The 12,976-nt window shown below is 48.0% G+C and overlaps 1 protein-coding gene across 2 annotated transcripts in view; it reads right to left on the bottom strand.

Moving 5' to 3' along the window:
* Pxdn (peroxidasin) overlaps nt 1–1,381 on the bottom strand; it is an 80,767-nt gene extending 79,386 nt beyond the window's left edge. The window contains exon 1 of one of the 2 annotated variants that reach the window (XM_028768891.1): nt 1,081–1,381. In XM_028768891.1, coding sequence (XP_028624724.1) covers nt 1,081–1,271 — 191 coding nt within the window. In that variant the 5' untranslated portion in view covers nt 1,272–1,381. The remainder of the gene's footprint in view (nt 1–1,080) is intronic. The other variant, XM_028768892.1, reaches the window with a different exon arrangement.
* Nucleotides 1,382–12,976: the final 11,595 nt, after the last annotated feature.

The following is a 12,976-nucleotide window of genomic DNA, read 5'->3' as shown; positions in this document are numbered from 1 at the left end:
GCACTTTTAAAAGTGAGAACACTGACCGCCCACTCCTTGAATAGTTCCCTCAGATTTTTATAACTTTCGCAGGCATCCTCAGAGAAGCCAAAGTCCTCCAGTCCAGCCACAAAAAGTGAAAACTCTTTTTAGAATGCAGAAGTGCAGCTGCAGGACCCTGAATTACAGTTGGCCCCTAAACACATGCCTGCCTTCACAGAACCAAATCTCAACACACAGAGGCCTGCGGCCAACTCCGCCCCACAGGGATTCCTTCAGATCCAGGGGCTTTCAGGGAAGGCGGAAAGGAGAGAGGTGCACAATTCCAGGTGAAAGTCAGGAAGTGGAGGACCTCTGCGTAACTGACCAACTGAGTAGAAATTGCAAGAGGGTTCCCCCGAGCTGCCCAGACGTGGCCACCCGCTTGGTGGTGGGCCCTCCATGGCACCTAGGACGTTAGGCTTCTTCCAGGCAAAGAAAAAGCTCCCTATACAGGCTGCACCCAACAGAGTCCCCAGGACACTCAGAGAACTTGAAGGCTCTAGCGCAGAAGCCGAGGGGAGTACACTTGGCGCTGTGGCGCCTCGGGACGCAGAATCTGCAAGAGAGGTTTCCTTGGCGCAGGGAAGTGTGGGGTGGGCCTCGCTCCAGGAAAAGGGAAAGGGGGGCAGGTACACTGATGGAGGAAGAAGGGGGGAGGAAAAAGGGGTCGGAGGAGGGACGACCCAACCCCAGGCCTGCGCTTTAGAGAAGACAGAGAGGAAACCCGGGTGGAGAGAAAGTTGAGAAGACACCGGAGGGGAGGGCAGGCGAGAGGGCGCAGCAGACGCGCGGGGCTTTCCCTGGCGACTCCTAACTACTTCCCGGTCCAGCGGGGATTCCGAGTTTGAACAAAGGCGGCTCCCCAGGCCGCGCGCTAAGCGCTCAGGTCCGCCCCTGGCGTCCTAGCCAGGACGGACAAAAGGCCCAGCACACCCTGCGCCGGACGCCGGGATACCCCACTTCTCCAAACCGGTACCCCCGTCCCCAGGCTACCCACGCTCCTCGATTCTCCCTGAATCGCATGCCCCCGCGGACCCCAGCGCCCCGGGCCGCACTCACAGGATGGAGGTCTGCGGCGCCACGGCGGGCACGGCCTCCAGCAACAGATGCATGCAGCGCACAGTGGTACGGAAGCACAGGCAGCGGCTTGGACAGCCTGCCCCTTGCTTCGAGGCGACCACCGCCATGGCCCACCAGGCGAAGCACAGCACGAGCGCCGGCAGGCAGCGGCGCGTGGGGCGCACGGCCATGGCAGACGGCGCGGACAGGCGCTGGCACGCGTGGACAGCAGCGGAGGAGGCCTCGGCGGGCGCGTCCACCGCCGGCTCCCAACTGAGCCCTCAGGTCCCCGGCCCACGTCCCAGCTGTGCTCGGGGGGCGGGGGGGGGGCGCCAGCTGTGCACATGCGCGTGGCTCCGCCCCCTCTCGGCCTGGCGGAGGGCGGGGGCTGGGCAATCAACCGGGCCTTGGTGTCTGAACCTAGCGACCCTTCTAGGAGGAGCAGCCAGGCCTCTTTGGACTGCAGGGTCAGCACTGAGACTCCACTGTGTGTGTGTGTGTGTGTGTGGGGGTCGCCTGGAGGTGCAGAGGCGTGGGTTGGGACAGGATTTGGATCCCTGATTCTGCTTTTCAAACTGCAGTCCCCCAACTAAGTTGTCCCACATCCCTTAACCATGCTTTCTCCCTGAATCCAAGAGTTTTGTTGTTGGTGATGCCTTGTTTTGAATCCTTAAAAGTTTTGTTGGGTTCTAGGAGGTGAGCTTTCTTGCGCTGCCTCTTTTTCCTCCGTGCCTACCACTGCTTCCCCACAAAATCATCAATCTCTACTTTAGTTTTCCTCACTCCTACTGGAGAAACTGAGGCACAGCTCCGTGGTGCACCCCTGCAGCGTGTAGGAAGGCTACACTGCAGAATTAGAAGCTCCCTAGGGAAGGGGTGCCTGAGGCCTCCAACATTCCAATGAGGAACCCTACCCCCCACCCCCAGCTTCCCTTGTGGAAAAGATGGAGAACACCTGTGGCCACCTCAGGTGGCTTTTGCGTGGCCAGCATAAGACAAGGGAAGCCCTGAGGTTAACATCAGTGTGCTCTGAAAGATTGGATGCTGACACTTTATACAGTTCTTGGATTCTCCCCGGGGTTCCAGTCTCTCCATTCATTAGACCAGGAAGTCCAGGTTAGACCAAAGGAACAGCGTCCTTAAATGTGAGATTTGGAACTGGAGCCCAGGTGTGACAGTTGATTCTCAACTTGATTGAACTGGGCCCCTAGGAGACTATAAAACTCAATTCTGGTTGTGTCGAAAGCAAATTTACAGAAAGTTACCTAAAAGGAGAAGACCTACTAAGAACCAGAGTGACACGCATCGGTTGGCACTGTAATGGGACAGATGGAGAGGAAAGGCCAACAACCCAGGTGTCCCTTCTGTGATTTCTAGCTATGTAATGGGAGCTACCCAGCCCTGGCAGGCCCTTCTGAACAGACAGACTGAAATCTCTAAAACTCCGAGCCAACATAAATCTTTTCCCTGAAGTTTTCCCTCCGTGTTTTGTTACTTTGTTGAAAAAAAAAACACATAAGATGTATCCTGACCTGCAAACTACTGTGTTCCCACTCTGACTCCGGGAATTTCTGAGGATCTAGCATCAGGGTACTGCCCAGGGATGGGGGGCACACTAAGGCACTGTCAGGAGGCTTCAGATGCACTGCTGGCAAACTGTACCATGGAGGAACTGGAGGCTGTTTGAGGAGGCTCCAGTTCCTAATCACTGGGATCGCTCCATGGCTGGCATACCTCCAACCATCTGCAGCATGTATTCCAGAGAGAGATCGGGATTAAGGCCTTACTGCTAAACCGCCAGCATGCTATCACTTTCCAGGCTATACTCCCTTGAGGAGCTCCTGAGAGTAAGAATGGCTCAACCACAAAGCCTCCCGACCAAGAGGCTGCCCACCCCAGCCGACCTTCACTGCCTTGAGCTCCTATAGAACCAGAATTAAGTCTCCATGAGGGCAGAATTTCCAGGTATGTATTGCAGTGGAGATGAGCACAGGATAAGATGGGACAGTCTCGCTTGTGTACTGTGATAGAGTCCAGACTCCTAGCTCCTGCAGTTAGTAAAAAGTCAGGGGCCTGATGGACTCCACCCAGTACAAGATAGCCTTGCTTTCAACAGCAGTCCCTAGGCCCCCCACATGGCTCACCAACTTGTTTAATGATACCAAAACCCCAAAATATCTTTATTCCTTAAAATCTACACTTTCCCCCCTTAACCCTTGTGTAGCGCCCCCACTGTGATTTTCCATAGCCTGCCAATCTGGAAATAATCATCCTTGCAGGCAGTCCGCACCTCCTCTGTAAGCTCTCACCAGGTGTATCAGTCCATATTTCCAGCATCACCCTGTGCAATAGTCCCACTCCTGATTCCGAAACACTCCCGATCTCTGACAACTACCCACAGCAAGAGCCACATTTCCAGGTGTCACAAAGTAAAGCTTTGCTGTTCAGTACAGCTACCGTTTCTTATGCCATCTGTGACATTTGGTTTTATGTATGCGTTTGGCTGGATAAAAGTATCCTGTGACTTTGTAAGAATACATGTTCCCCTGGAGGTACTCTGCAGATGTAGTTAAAGTTGACCAGCATGCTTGGATAAGGGAGATGAATCTCATACATGTTTGATTTTAGTATATCACCTGAGGTCTTGGGAGTAAAACATGAATTTTCCCAGAGAAGAAATTCTGCTACCAAAGCCTGGGGAGATGATTTGGTCAGGAAAGTTGTACAAGCAGAAGGACCTATGATTGGCCCTCAGACATCCATGTTTAGCCTGGTATAGTGACAGAGGTCTATAACCCTAGCCTGTGGGCTTTGGTTGGGGTGGAGGGAGACAGGTGGCTCTCTGCAGTTTGCAGTCCGCCTCATCTCACCAGTCTGACTCTGTGGAGGTGGAGGGTAATAAAGACCAGACACTGACCTCTAGCATGCACACGCATACATGGGTACAAAACACACAAACATACATTATACACCGAGACTCAAAAATATAAGAAAGAAATTCTGCTGAGCAATCACTCCTGCCTGTTTCCAGCTTCTCACTCTTCCCTAGAGGCTACACTAGCCATTTTCTAAAAACAGTTGCTCCCATCCATTGACCTATCTACCTGTCTACCATCCACCTATCTACCATCCATCTACCTGTCTATCATCTATCTGTCATCCATTTACCTGTCCATCTATCTACCATACATCTACCTGTCTATCATCTATCTATCTATCTATCTATCTATCATCCATGTACCTGCCTACCATCCATCTACCTATCTATGTAGTGGTATCTATCCTTCTTTCTGCCCTTTAGCCTCCCCCTTCTATCCACCCATTCACCACTCAATTCATTCATCCACCTACCCACCCACCCACTCTTCAATTCACCCACTCAGTTTTCCCTTCCTCACTGACCCACCCACTGCACTCATCCTCCTGTCTGCTTATCCAACCACTTAGCCATCCATCCATTACCCTGTTGTTTCTGTGTCTGAGAACATGACTCAGAGGAAATAGTAGCCAACTTTTCAGCTCTGCACAATGAAGGATGGTGAGGACTCAGAGCCAGGACCATGGCTAATGAATGAAAGGTTGTGTTTTTCCAGTGAAGTTCTTACACTGGACCCCTTCACACACTTTTTGTTCAACATCTCCTTCATGTGACCTCTGGAGACTCTTGGGATACTAACACCTCCGGACTGACCTCTGGGTGAGTTTTCTGACCAAGGTGAATTCCCATTTGCCTCTTATAAGCACGTTCCAAGTCCTTCCATCTGCCCTGCAACCTGTTTCTTGTTCCACAGCAAACATTTCTTTCTGGTGCTGATACTCGGGCAGAGAAACAGAAATGCTCAGCGATGGTGCGTTCTAACATCTCCACCCAGTGATGGTGCTGAGACAACGTGAACAATGGCAGTCCCACTGCCTGTTCCTCTCCTAGCTATTCCTGGTTCATGACATCCATGACATTTATCTTATGGTCTTTCAACCATATACACACAGGTGTTCTCATTTTAGAGCCTCATGACAACCTCGGAGTCAAATGCCATCAGAGAGCTTGGGTCAAAGCCTGGACCCTGGCAACCCCTGAAGAGGAGAGGCTCAGCCATGGGTCCTCAATATGCCAATTAAATAGATGAAGAGGAAAAAAAATAAGTAGGCCCAGTCAACCTCCCTCCCCTCCACAAGCACATCTTCAGGATCCTGGTGAGAGGTTTAGGTTTAACTAGAGGGCCAGAAGCAATGCATAACTAAGTGGTCCTAGCCAAGTCGTGTGTGTGTGTGTGTGTGTGTGTGTGTGTGTGTGTGTGTGTGTGTGGTCCCATCCATCACTGATCCATCCCTGTCTTAGCTCTGGGTTTTCTTGAAAGGTAGTCTGACAAGTTGTCAGAGCTATGTGAAATCTCTTACCTAGAGACAATCCCCACACTCCCTGCTACTGGCAGGCAATAGAGCCTCAGCCTCTCAACCTTTCTCTCCCTCAGCATGAGATTCCTGGGGAAATTCCAGCTCCTGGGGAATCACTGTTTCAATAGTCTCACTGCCAAAAGGAGGGGCATCACTCTTTGGATTATCAAACTCCACTTTTGTTCCATTTCTGGATGAGGGGTCCAATACTTAGAGCATCTGGCTCCACCACTGGTACCTACTGCCTACTGTGCTGCTCTAGTCTTGCACCTGACTTCTCCCTGAGATACAGACCACATCTTCAGTTTCCAGTCTCAATATGGTATCCTGATTCTTTCTCTTGCTCCACCAAACTGAACTTGGACTCACAGAGAGGTAGCCCTATTGTTATGGCTTCCAAAGCTGTGACACCACCCCCACCCCTCAGCCTTCTTCCTTTCTCTGGACTTCAGTTTCTCAATCTGGAAAGCAAAGATGGCTGCTACCTACCCACAGTCAGTGAGGATTCATCCTGGATCAGTGTGGGCTGTGTTGAATAAGGCAGTGAGCCCAGAACACATTCCCCCACAGAGCCTTCTGGTGTAGGTTGAATCTTGGTATGGGAATGCCTGAGAATCCTTAGTAAGTCAGCCCCACCTGCTGCCCTGACTCAGGGGCAAAGTTAGCCACTGTACAGACTATATAGCCTACCAGAGCAGGGGTTACCTTAGGTGCCCACAGCAGAGAGGGTGAGAGCTTAGTTCTCAGCCTCCAGGGAACCATAGACAAAGTAATTCAAACATCAGAAATGTTCCCTTCCCATAGTCCTGAGTCTCTCTGGTGACTCCCCCCTGGGGAGCTCCACCTTCTACCCCATTCTTAGAATTCTGTGTCTGAATGGACACACCTTCTCCTTGGTAAGGACAGTGAGGTATTCATGCTGCACTCCAGGCCCAACAGGAAGTGAGGTACAGCTGGGAATCTAGCTAAGGAAAACTCCACAGGGTCCCCATTCTCAGCAGAGGCAGGAAGTATTCAAGTCCTCCATTCCATAACCCTATTCCAGGGCTCATGTTTAACCTCATCTTGGCCAAACTTACCTATGAAGGAGTCCAAGAGGACCATACCCATTAAATAGATGTTCTGCTACTGACTGCCCACTCCTGGCTCCAAGAGGGGGAGAGCAGAGGGATGTTGCATAGCATTGGATAGCAGACAGTTGATTGTGAGCTTTGGCAATTCACCATGTCAGATCAGTCCCAATTACAGGATGGGCAAGGCAGGGCAGAAATTTGAACCAGAAGGGAAAAGACTTCAGGCAGCACAGAGTCCTTTTAGCTCCCTGGGAAGTGAGCTATTGGCTGGCTCTGCAGGCAAGGTCTTAGCACCTGAGAAACAACACAGCTCAAAAGACAAGCAGCCACAGCTAGCTGCTGGTCTTAGTGTGTGTTTATCTTCCTGGATATCTAGGAGGCTAAAGTAGAAAGCTTGCTTGAGACCAGGAGTTCAAGGCCAGCCTAGACAGAACAGCAGGGTCTGCTTTTCCAAAGAAACAAACTACCACTTGAGTTCGAGGTGACCTGCAAGTGGGTGGACCCAGCCCATGTGCTAGCTCAGGTCCCTTTGCAGTCACAATAAGAAGAATGTGGATAAGCACCACTGTCGGGGTCAACACATGCCTCACTGGAGGCTGTGGCTTTGAAAAGCATCATCCATGCATGCACAAGCATTGGAGAAAACCCAGGGGCCTCAGCACTGAGTTTGCAGCTTTCTGTGAATTTATCATCATTATGAAATGATGCCTAAAATGTAAATTAGCAAGAAGGATTGTTTCAATCTTAACTTTACATCATAAAAAGAAACGTTTTGTATAGCTAAGCACCATATAACATGGACAAGATGGTCACTGAGACAATAAAAATGGAATACAGTGGAACTAACTGAAGAAGGGTAGAAAGGGAGGAAGTATGGGGACATAAGGAGAGAGGGGTCCTTCTTGCATCCTGGAGTCTAGCTGAAACTCAATAATCCAACACAGTAACATTGGCTGTGAACGTTGTCTATATAGAAACAATAGTTGTTTCCAACAGAGCTATTTAAAATGATAATGTTAAAACGGCCATGGACAATGCTTAAGGGCTCAGTATATAAGGGTATGCTTGTTTTGTAGCTGTAAACCTGCAATTTTCTAGGAATCTCACCAGAAATTCGGTTTATAGTAAAAGATGTGTCTTTAATCCTGTTAGGCAGCCTAAGGCTGATGATTTTATCTTATCAGATTGTTAACTGTATCCAAGAGACCTACAGAGCCACAAGATAATCTCACTTTATCAGGCAGCAGCAAGAACAACAACAACAAATTCTTAGCAACCTGTCAAGATGTAACGTTGTGAGAGCCCCAAAATGGTGTTAAAGGTCAGAGTTTGAGGGGAATCCACTGCTATTTCCACGTTTTATGTCTCTGAATCATGATTTAGATAGAGACATGTGTATACTAACAGGAAAGGAAATAGCTTATTAAGAGAGAGAAACACTTCCAAGCCTGAAAATGGGCCAGGACTAGAGCTAAATGCAGCCTCCAAAGAGGCCAAGTGGGGGTCCTGAGATCTTTTGTGGGTCATTTAGATGCTAAGTGAATGTTCTGCAGACTGAGCCACATCCCCAGATCTTACAGAAGATGGTATCAGTTATAGAACAAAGAACTTTATCAATCAAGACATTTACCAAGTCCATTAGTGGGGACCACAAGTAGGAGGGTTACAGCCAAGCAAGGGAAACCCTGCTACAGGTTTTATCTGTTCTCTGATGGCATTCTTAGCTTTCAGACTGGTGTAACCTAGTAGCTTGCTAGGAATACACTTTACAGCTCTTGGAAGCCACAAGGATGTCAGGTCAGATACAGGAGTGGGTGACTTTCCAGGGACTAAAAATAATCTAAAATAACTTGCTTCTCTCTACAACACTTAAATCCACACTGATCAAACTCAGTCTTCTGGCCTTGTAGAACATTTAACATGGATGCAGCTTTGTAACTGAGTAGAAAGGTCTTTAAAAGAGAACTCCTCAGACTGTTAACACTTTGGGGGGGGGGCATCTCCTGCTACACAACCACAGGCAAATTCACAAGGTAAACTGAGGCTATCAGAAACACAGAAAAGCCCACATCTCTATAGAGTAATGATTTTTCACAAAATGACAAAGAGCCTTGAACAGATTGCTGAGCTGGTAAGGAGTGTTGTTGTCATTCTCCAGTGAGGAGACACGGCAGAGTGCCCAGAGATCCATTCCCAGACAGGCTGACTCTCCAACTACGCACTCAGGTTGTCACTGAGTGACAATCTTAACTAGGTCCTGCCTCAAGTGAACCTTCAATCTGCTCACTGGGTAAGTACTCTAGGAAGAGAGTGCATAGCCACCACTCCCAGCTGTAGCAAAGCCCATGTTGACTAGGAAGTGCCAAGGTAGCCCCTGAAGGCATGTTTTCTAACTTGTCAGGAACTTTTGTCAACATCTCAAGCTACCTGGCAGTTTTACCTCCCAGCTCTTACCAAGCAACCAAGGAATGCCAAGCACACCATCTAAAAAATGGGACTTCAGCTAGTGGCATGTCTTCCAGCTAAAGTACTAATGAGCTCGTTTTATGAGAAAATTCTAGAACCCTTCTTTGTAAATCAACACAAATTCAGAGAGTGCTCTTGATGCACACAGCAACTTAGGAATTTTGAGTACTGGGCTCCAAAGCTCTCTGCTAGCCAGTAGAACCCAAGCTTCTTCCTGAGACTGCCAAAAGTTATCATACAGTGATGAGTCAAAAACCACAGTACCTTTTTCTCTCTATCTGAGTTCAGAACCAAAACCAGCTTTGATGAGACCAGCTTCCTAGCTTTGGACAAACTGACCACTCAGAACAAAGGAATCACTTCACTTATGAAATTGTAAGAGTGTGCCTTGAGATGGATAAGAAATTGAGAACTAACTGGAAGGCATCCCTGCTTGGAAATAGTGAGGAGCAATGAGAGTGAGCCCCTAGATCAGACTGCACGTTTTAAGGCACACAACTTTCTGCATCAATAATAATCTAAGGAATATACTCCCTTTGGGCAAATTATTATCTCCCTCTCCTTCCTTCCCCTCCCTTCCTCTATCCCTCCTTCCTTTTTTCCCTCCTTGCTTCCTTTCTCTTTTCCTCCCTTCCCCTTTCCTTTCTGTATTCTGTCTCAGATCTCTAGGCCACACTGACATCAAACTCAAAGTGCAGCTAAGGGTCATCTTGACTTCTCATCCTCTTGCCTCCACTTCCTGGGTGCTTAGAATTACAGTTCCGTACTACCATGCTCATTTACATAGTGCTGGGAATATAACCCAGGGCCTCATGCATGCCAGAAAAGCGCTCTACCAACTGAGTTACTTTCCTAGCTCTTACTTATTTCTCCTGTGTACAAAACAATGTTGAGTTGGCATTTCTGAACTCCTGGCTTATAAGTCATGTTGCTGACAGCAGCCAAGAGAAGTGCCTGTTATGATTTTGAATGACTTGTGTTTCCTTGCTTCAAAACACTTTCCTTATAGATTCTGCCTATGATATGCTACAAGACAATGGTCATATACAAGAAAGACTCAAATGCTGAGACCTGCACGGAGCCTCCTTCCTGTTGGTGAATTCCAACCAGGCTATATGTCATGTCGTGGGTCTGGGCTTCCTCTCTAGCAGGAGCTTTGATGAGTGGGTCCAAAGCTAGAACATACACAGTGAATAAAAGATGCCTGGGCCAGGTTCTGACCCACACATTTTAGGAGATAAAGATCAAGGTCTTGAGTGTAACGGTCCCTGTGTGAGCTATGTCACCTTGTCATGGTCTCCATTTTGATCCTTTAGACTTTGGATCTCTGAGGTGGTGAGATTTTACTTTGACTCAATGTTGTGTTGTTTGAAATAGTGCCTTGGAAAATGGTATAAAGACAATCTAAATAACTGTGTGAACATCTGTGTTTCATGGTTTTCTTTGTACCACTCAGCTTCCTATCTGCCTTCAGTTTCCCCAGTAACCCATGGGCTGTGATGTATGGCTTACTTTACATGGCCCGCCTGTCTATCCTGGTTATAGGATGCAGGCTTCTGAGGTCACATTGCCCATGGATAGTTAGTATTAGAAGCAGAAGGATCCCTTCTGTGCCCATGTTTCGTAAAGATCATGCCAGAGGCCATGAATGCCCTGCCATGGAACTGATGCCCTTGATCCAGAAAGGGAGGTCAGAAGCTTATGCCATTCCCTTCAGACCATCTAGATGTGGACTTATGTTCTGAGAGGTGCAACCCAAGACCAGAATACTTTGGAGAGTCCCATGAGCTCCATGTAGAGATTTTAAATTAAAGGAATAATTCATTTCATTATAGAAAATTCAGACAGAATTTTCAGAATTTTCAGAATTTTCTGTTGTTCATAGAGACAACAGAGTCTCCCTGGATTCTTCTGCATCCATTTTGGCTCTTCAGGCATTCATAATGAGTGTCAGGCATCCCAGCCGCCAGTCCTGCCTGCGTCAGATTCTTTAAACAGGATGCTTAAGCCAGGTGTATTGGCCCACACCTTTAATCCAAGCACTTGGGAAATAGGAGGTAGATCTCTGTGAGTTCAAAGTCAGTCTGGTCTATATAGTGAGCTCCAGGACAGTCAGGACTACATATTAGAAACCCTGTCACAAACAAACAAAGAAACAATAGAAAAAAAATCCAAAAATTTCTCTTAGTGAAATGGACCCAAACATAGACTGTTTATTAAAAAAAAAAAAAAAAAAAGGGACCTGGGCTGGGGATATAGCTCGGTTAGTAGAGTCCTTTCCTACTGCCCTAGTTTCATTTCTTGTAGCTTTAGATACAACAGGCTCATGACCCTACTTTCTCTTGGTATCATCCGTGATGGAGGGAGGCTGGGGCCAGCTGGGCTAAGCTGTTGGTTACCAAGAAGAGGGGGAGCTTTTATAGTCAAATGGTGGCACTTGCTTGTCCCAGGGTCCTCCTGATGCAGCATGCTTGTCCCATTCAGAGTTGTTCTACCATGAGTAGGTGCTGCACAGCACCTTCTTATCCTACAGTTTAAGGGTCAGAAACATCATTTCCCACCATGATGTTACAGGCTGGTAAGGTGAGAAGCTCAGATTTGCCTTCAGACTTCCAGGAACACTGTTTTCTTAGCAGAATAGAGATGGGCAGTGTCCAGCTACCTGGATCTGGGGTGACTTCTATGACTGAAGCAGTCTTAAGACACCAGAGGCTAAGAGACTATAAAGCATTGGTTTCAATTTATTTCAGATCCCAATACCATCCCTCCTCCCTCTCTCCCTCCCTCTCTCTCTCTCTCTCTCTCTCTCTCTCTCTCTCTCTCTCTCTCTCTCTCCACACACACACACACACACACACACACACACACACACACACACACCTTCCTCTCTCTCAGCAGCCAGACTTAAACTACTTCTGACTTCTACCTTCAATTGCCTACACAGGACTTGATGCCACCTACTTCTGGGCTCCAGCTTCTGCTAGAACTGAGGTGTTTCCCTGTATCTTTGTCTTCACTCACTGCAGTGGGCTGGCTTGGTTGCGTGCCCTGAGAGCAGATCTATGTACTCTTTTCCACTGACTGCAGATCTGTTTGCTCCCCATAAGCAATGTATCTACCCCCTCTGTCTATAACCATCACCATTTCCAAGCCCAGGCTCCACTCTCATTAACTGCCCACGATCTCTGGCTCAGGGCGCCCACCCCTTGTATCCTCTGAAGAATATTTCTCAAATACAATGGTAAAAGATGAGATTTACCTGGTCTGTTGGTAAAAGTCACTTCCTCTCTAGATAATGAGAGTCAGTGGGTTTGGGGCAGATGAGAAAGGATACTCACTGTCTCTCCGTTTTCAAAGCCAGACCAGACTCACTGTGCCATTCCTGTCTGCCTTCCTGCTTTGTTCCCCACCTGTCCCCTCCAGCACCATATGCAGGCAGCTGTCAGTCATGAGCTACTATGCCTCTGTAGCAGAGGCAGTGAGCATGGGAGCTAGAGACAGCTCCATGCTGCCCCCTGGAGCATGGAGCCCAGGAATTTCTTTCCACTCAAGGAAAGCCAGAATTTTCTTTCTTTTTCATTCTTATGTGGTTTTGATTGCGTGCTTTTTTTTTTCTTTTTAGGAAGAGTAGATATAGAATTGGAATTTATCAGGAAGAGATTTTAACCTATATTTAAACATAAGCATTACCAAAAGGAGTGGTGCTGAGGGAGACGATGAGACACGCCCAAGTACTACGGTTGTAGGTTGTAGGCTTCTGAAGAGAGTGAGCTCACTGTGAGCTTCTCTGGAGTCTTCGGAGTAGACGTATGTATGCTTTCCCTCTTTTCCTTTTTCCTCTTTCCATTTCCCTCCCTCCTACCCCATCTGTAGCTTAAGCTGGCCTTGAACACACTACGTACCTAAACATGACCTTTAACATATTATCTTCCTACCTCTATGTCCTGAGTCCTGGGATTAAA

This window comes from Grammomys surdaster, unplaced genomic scaffold, assembly GCF_004785775.1.
Source record: "Grammomys surdaster isolate TR1022 unplaced genomic scaffold, NIH_TR_1.0 188, whole genome shotgun sequence".
Classification (NCBI taxonomy): Eukaryota; Metazoa; Chordata; class Mammalia; order Rodentia; family Muridae; genus Grammomys; species Grammomys surdaster.
The sequence above is the reverse complement of the archived record's forward strand: the minus strand, read 5'-3'. Positions and strand labels throughout refer to the sequence as shown.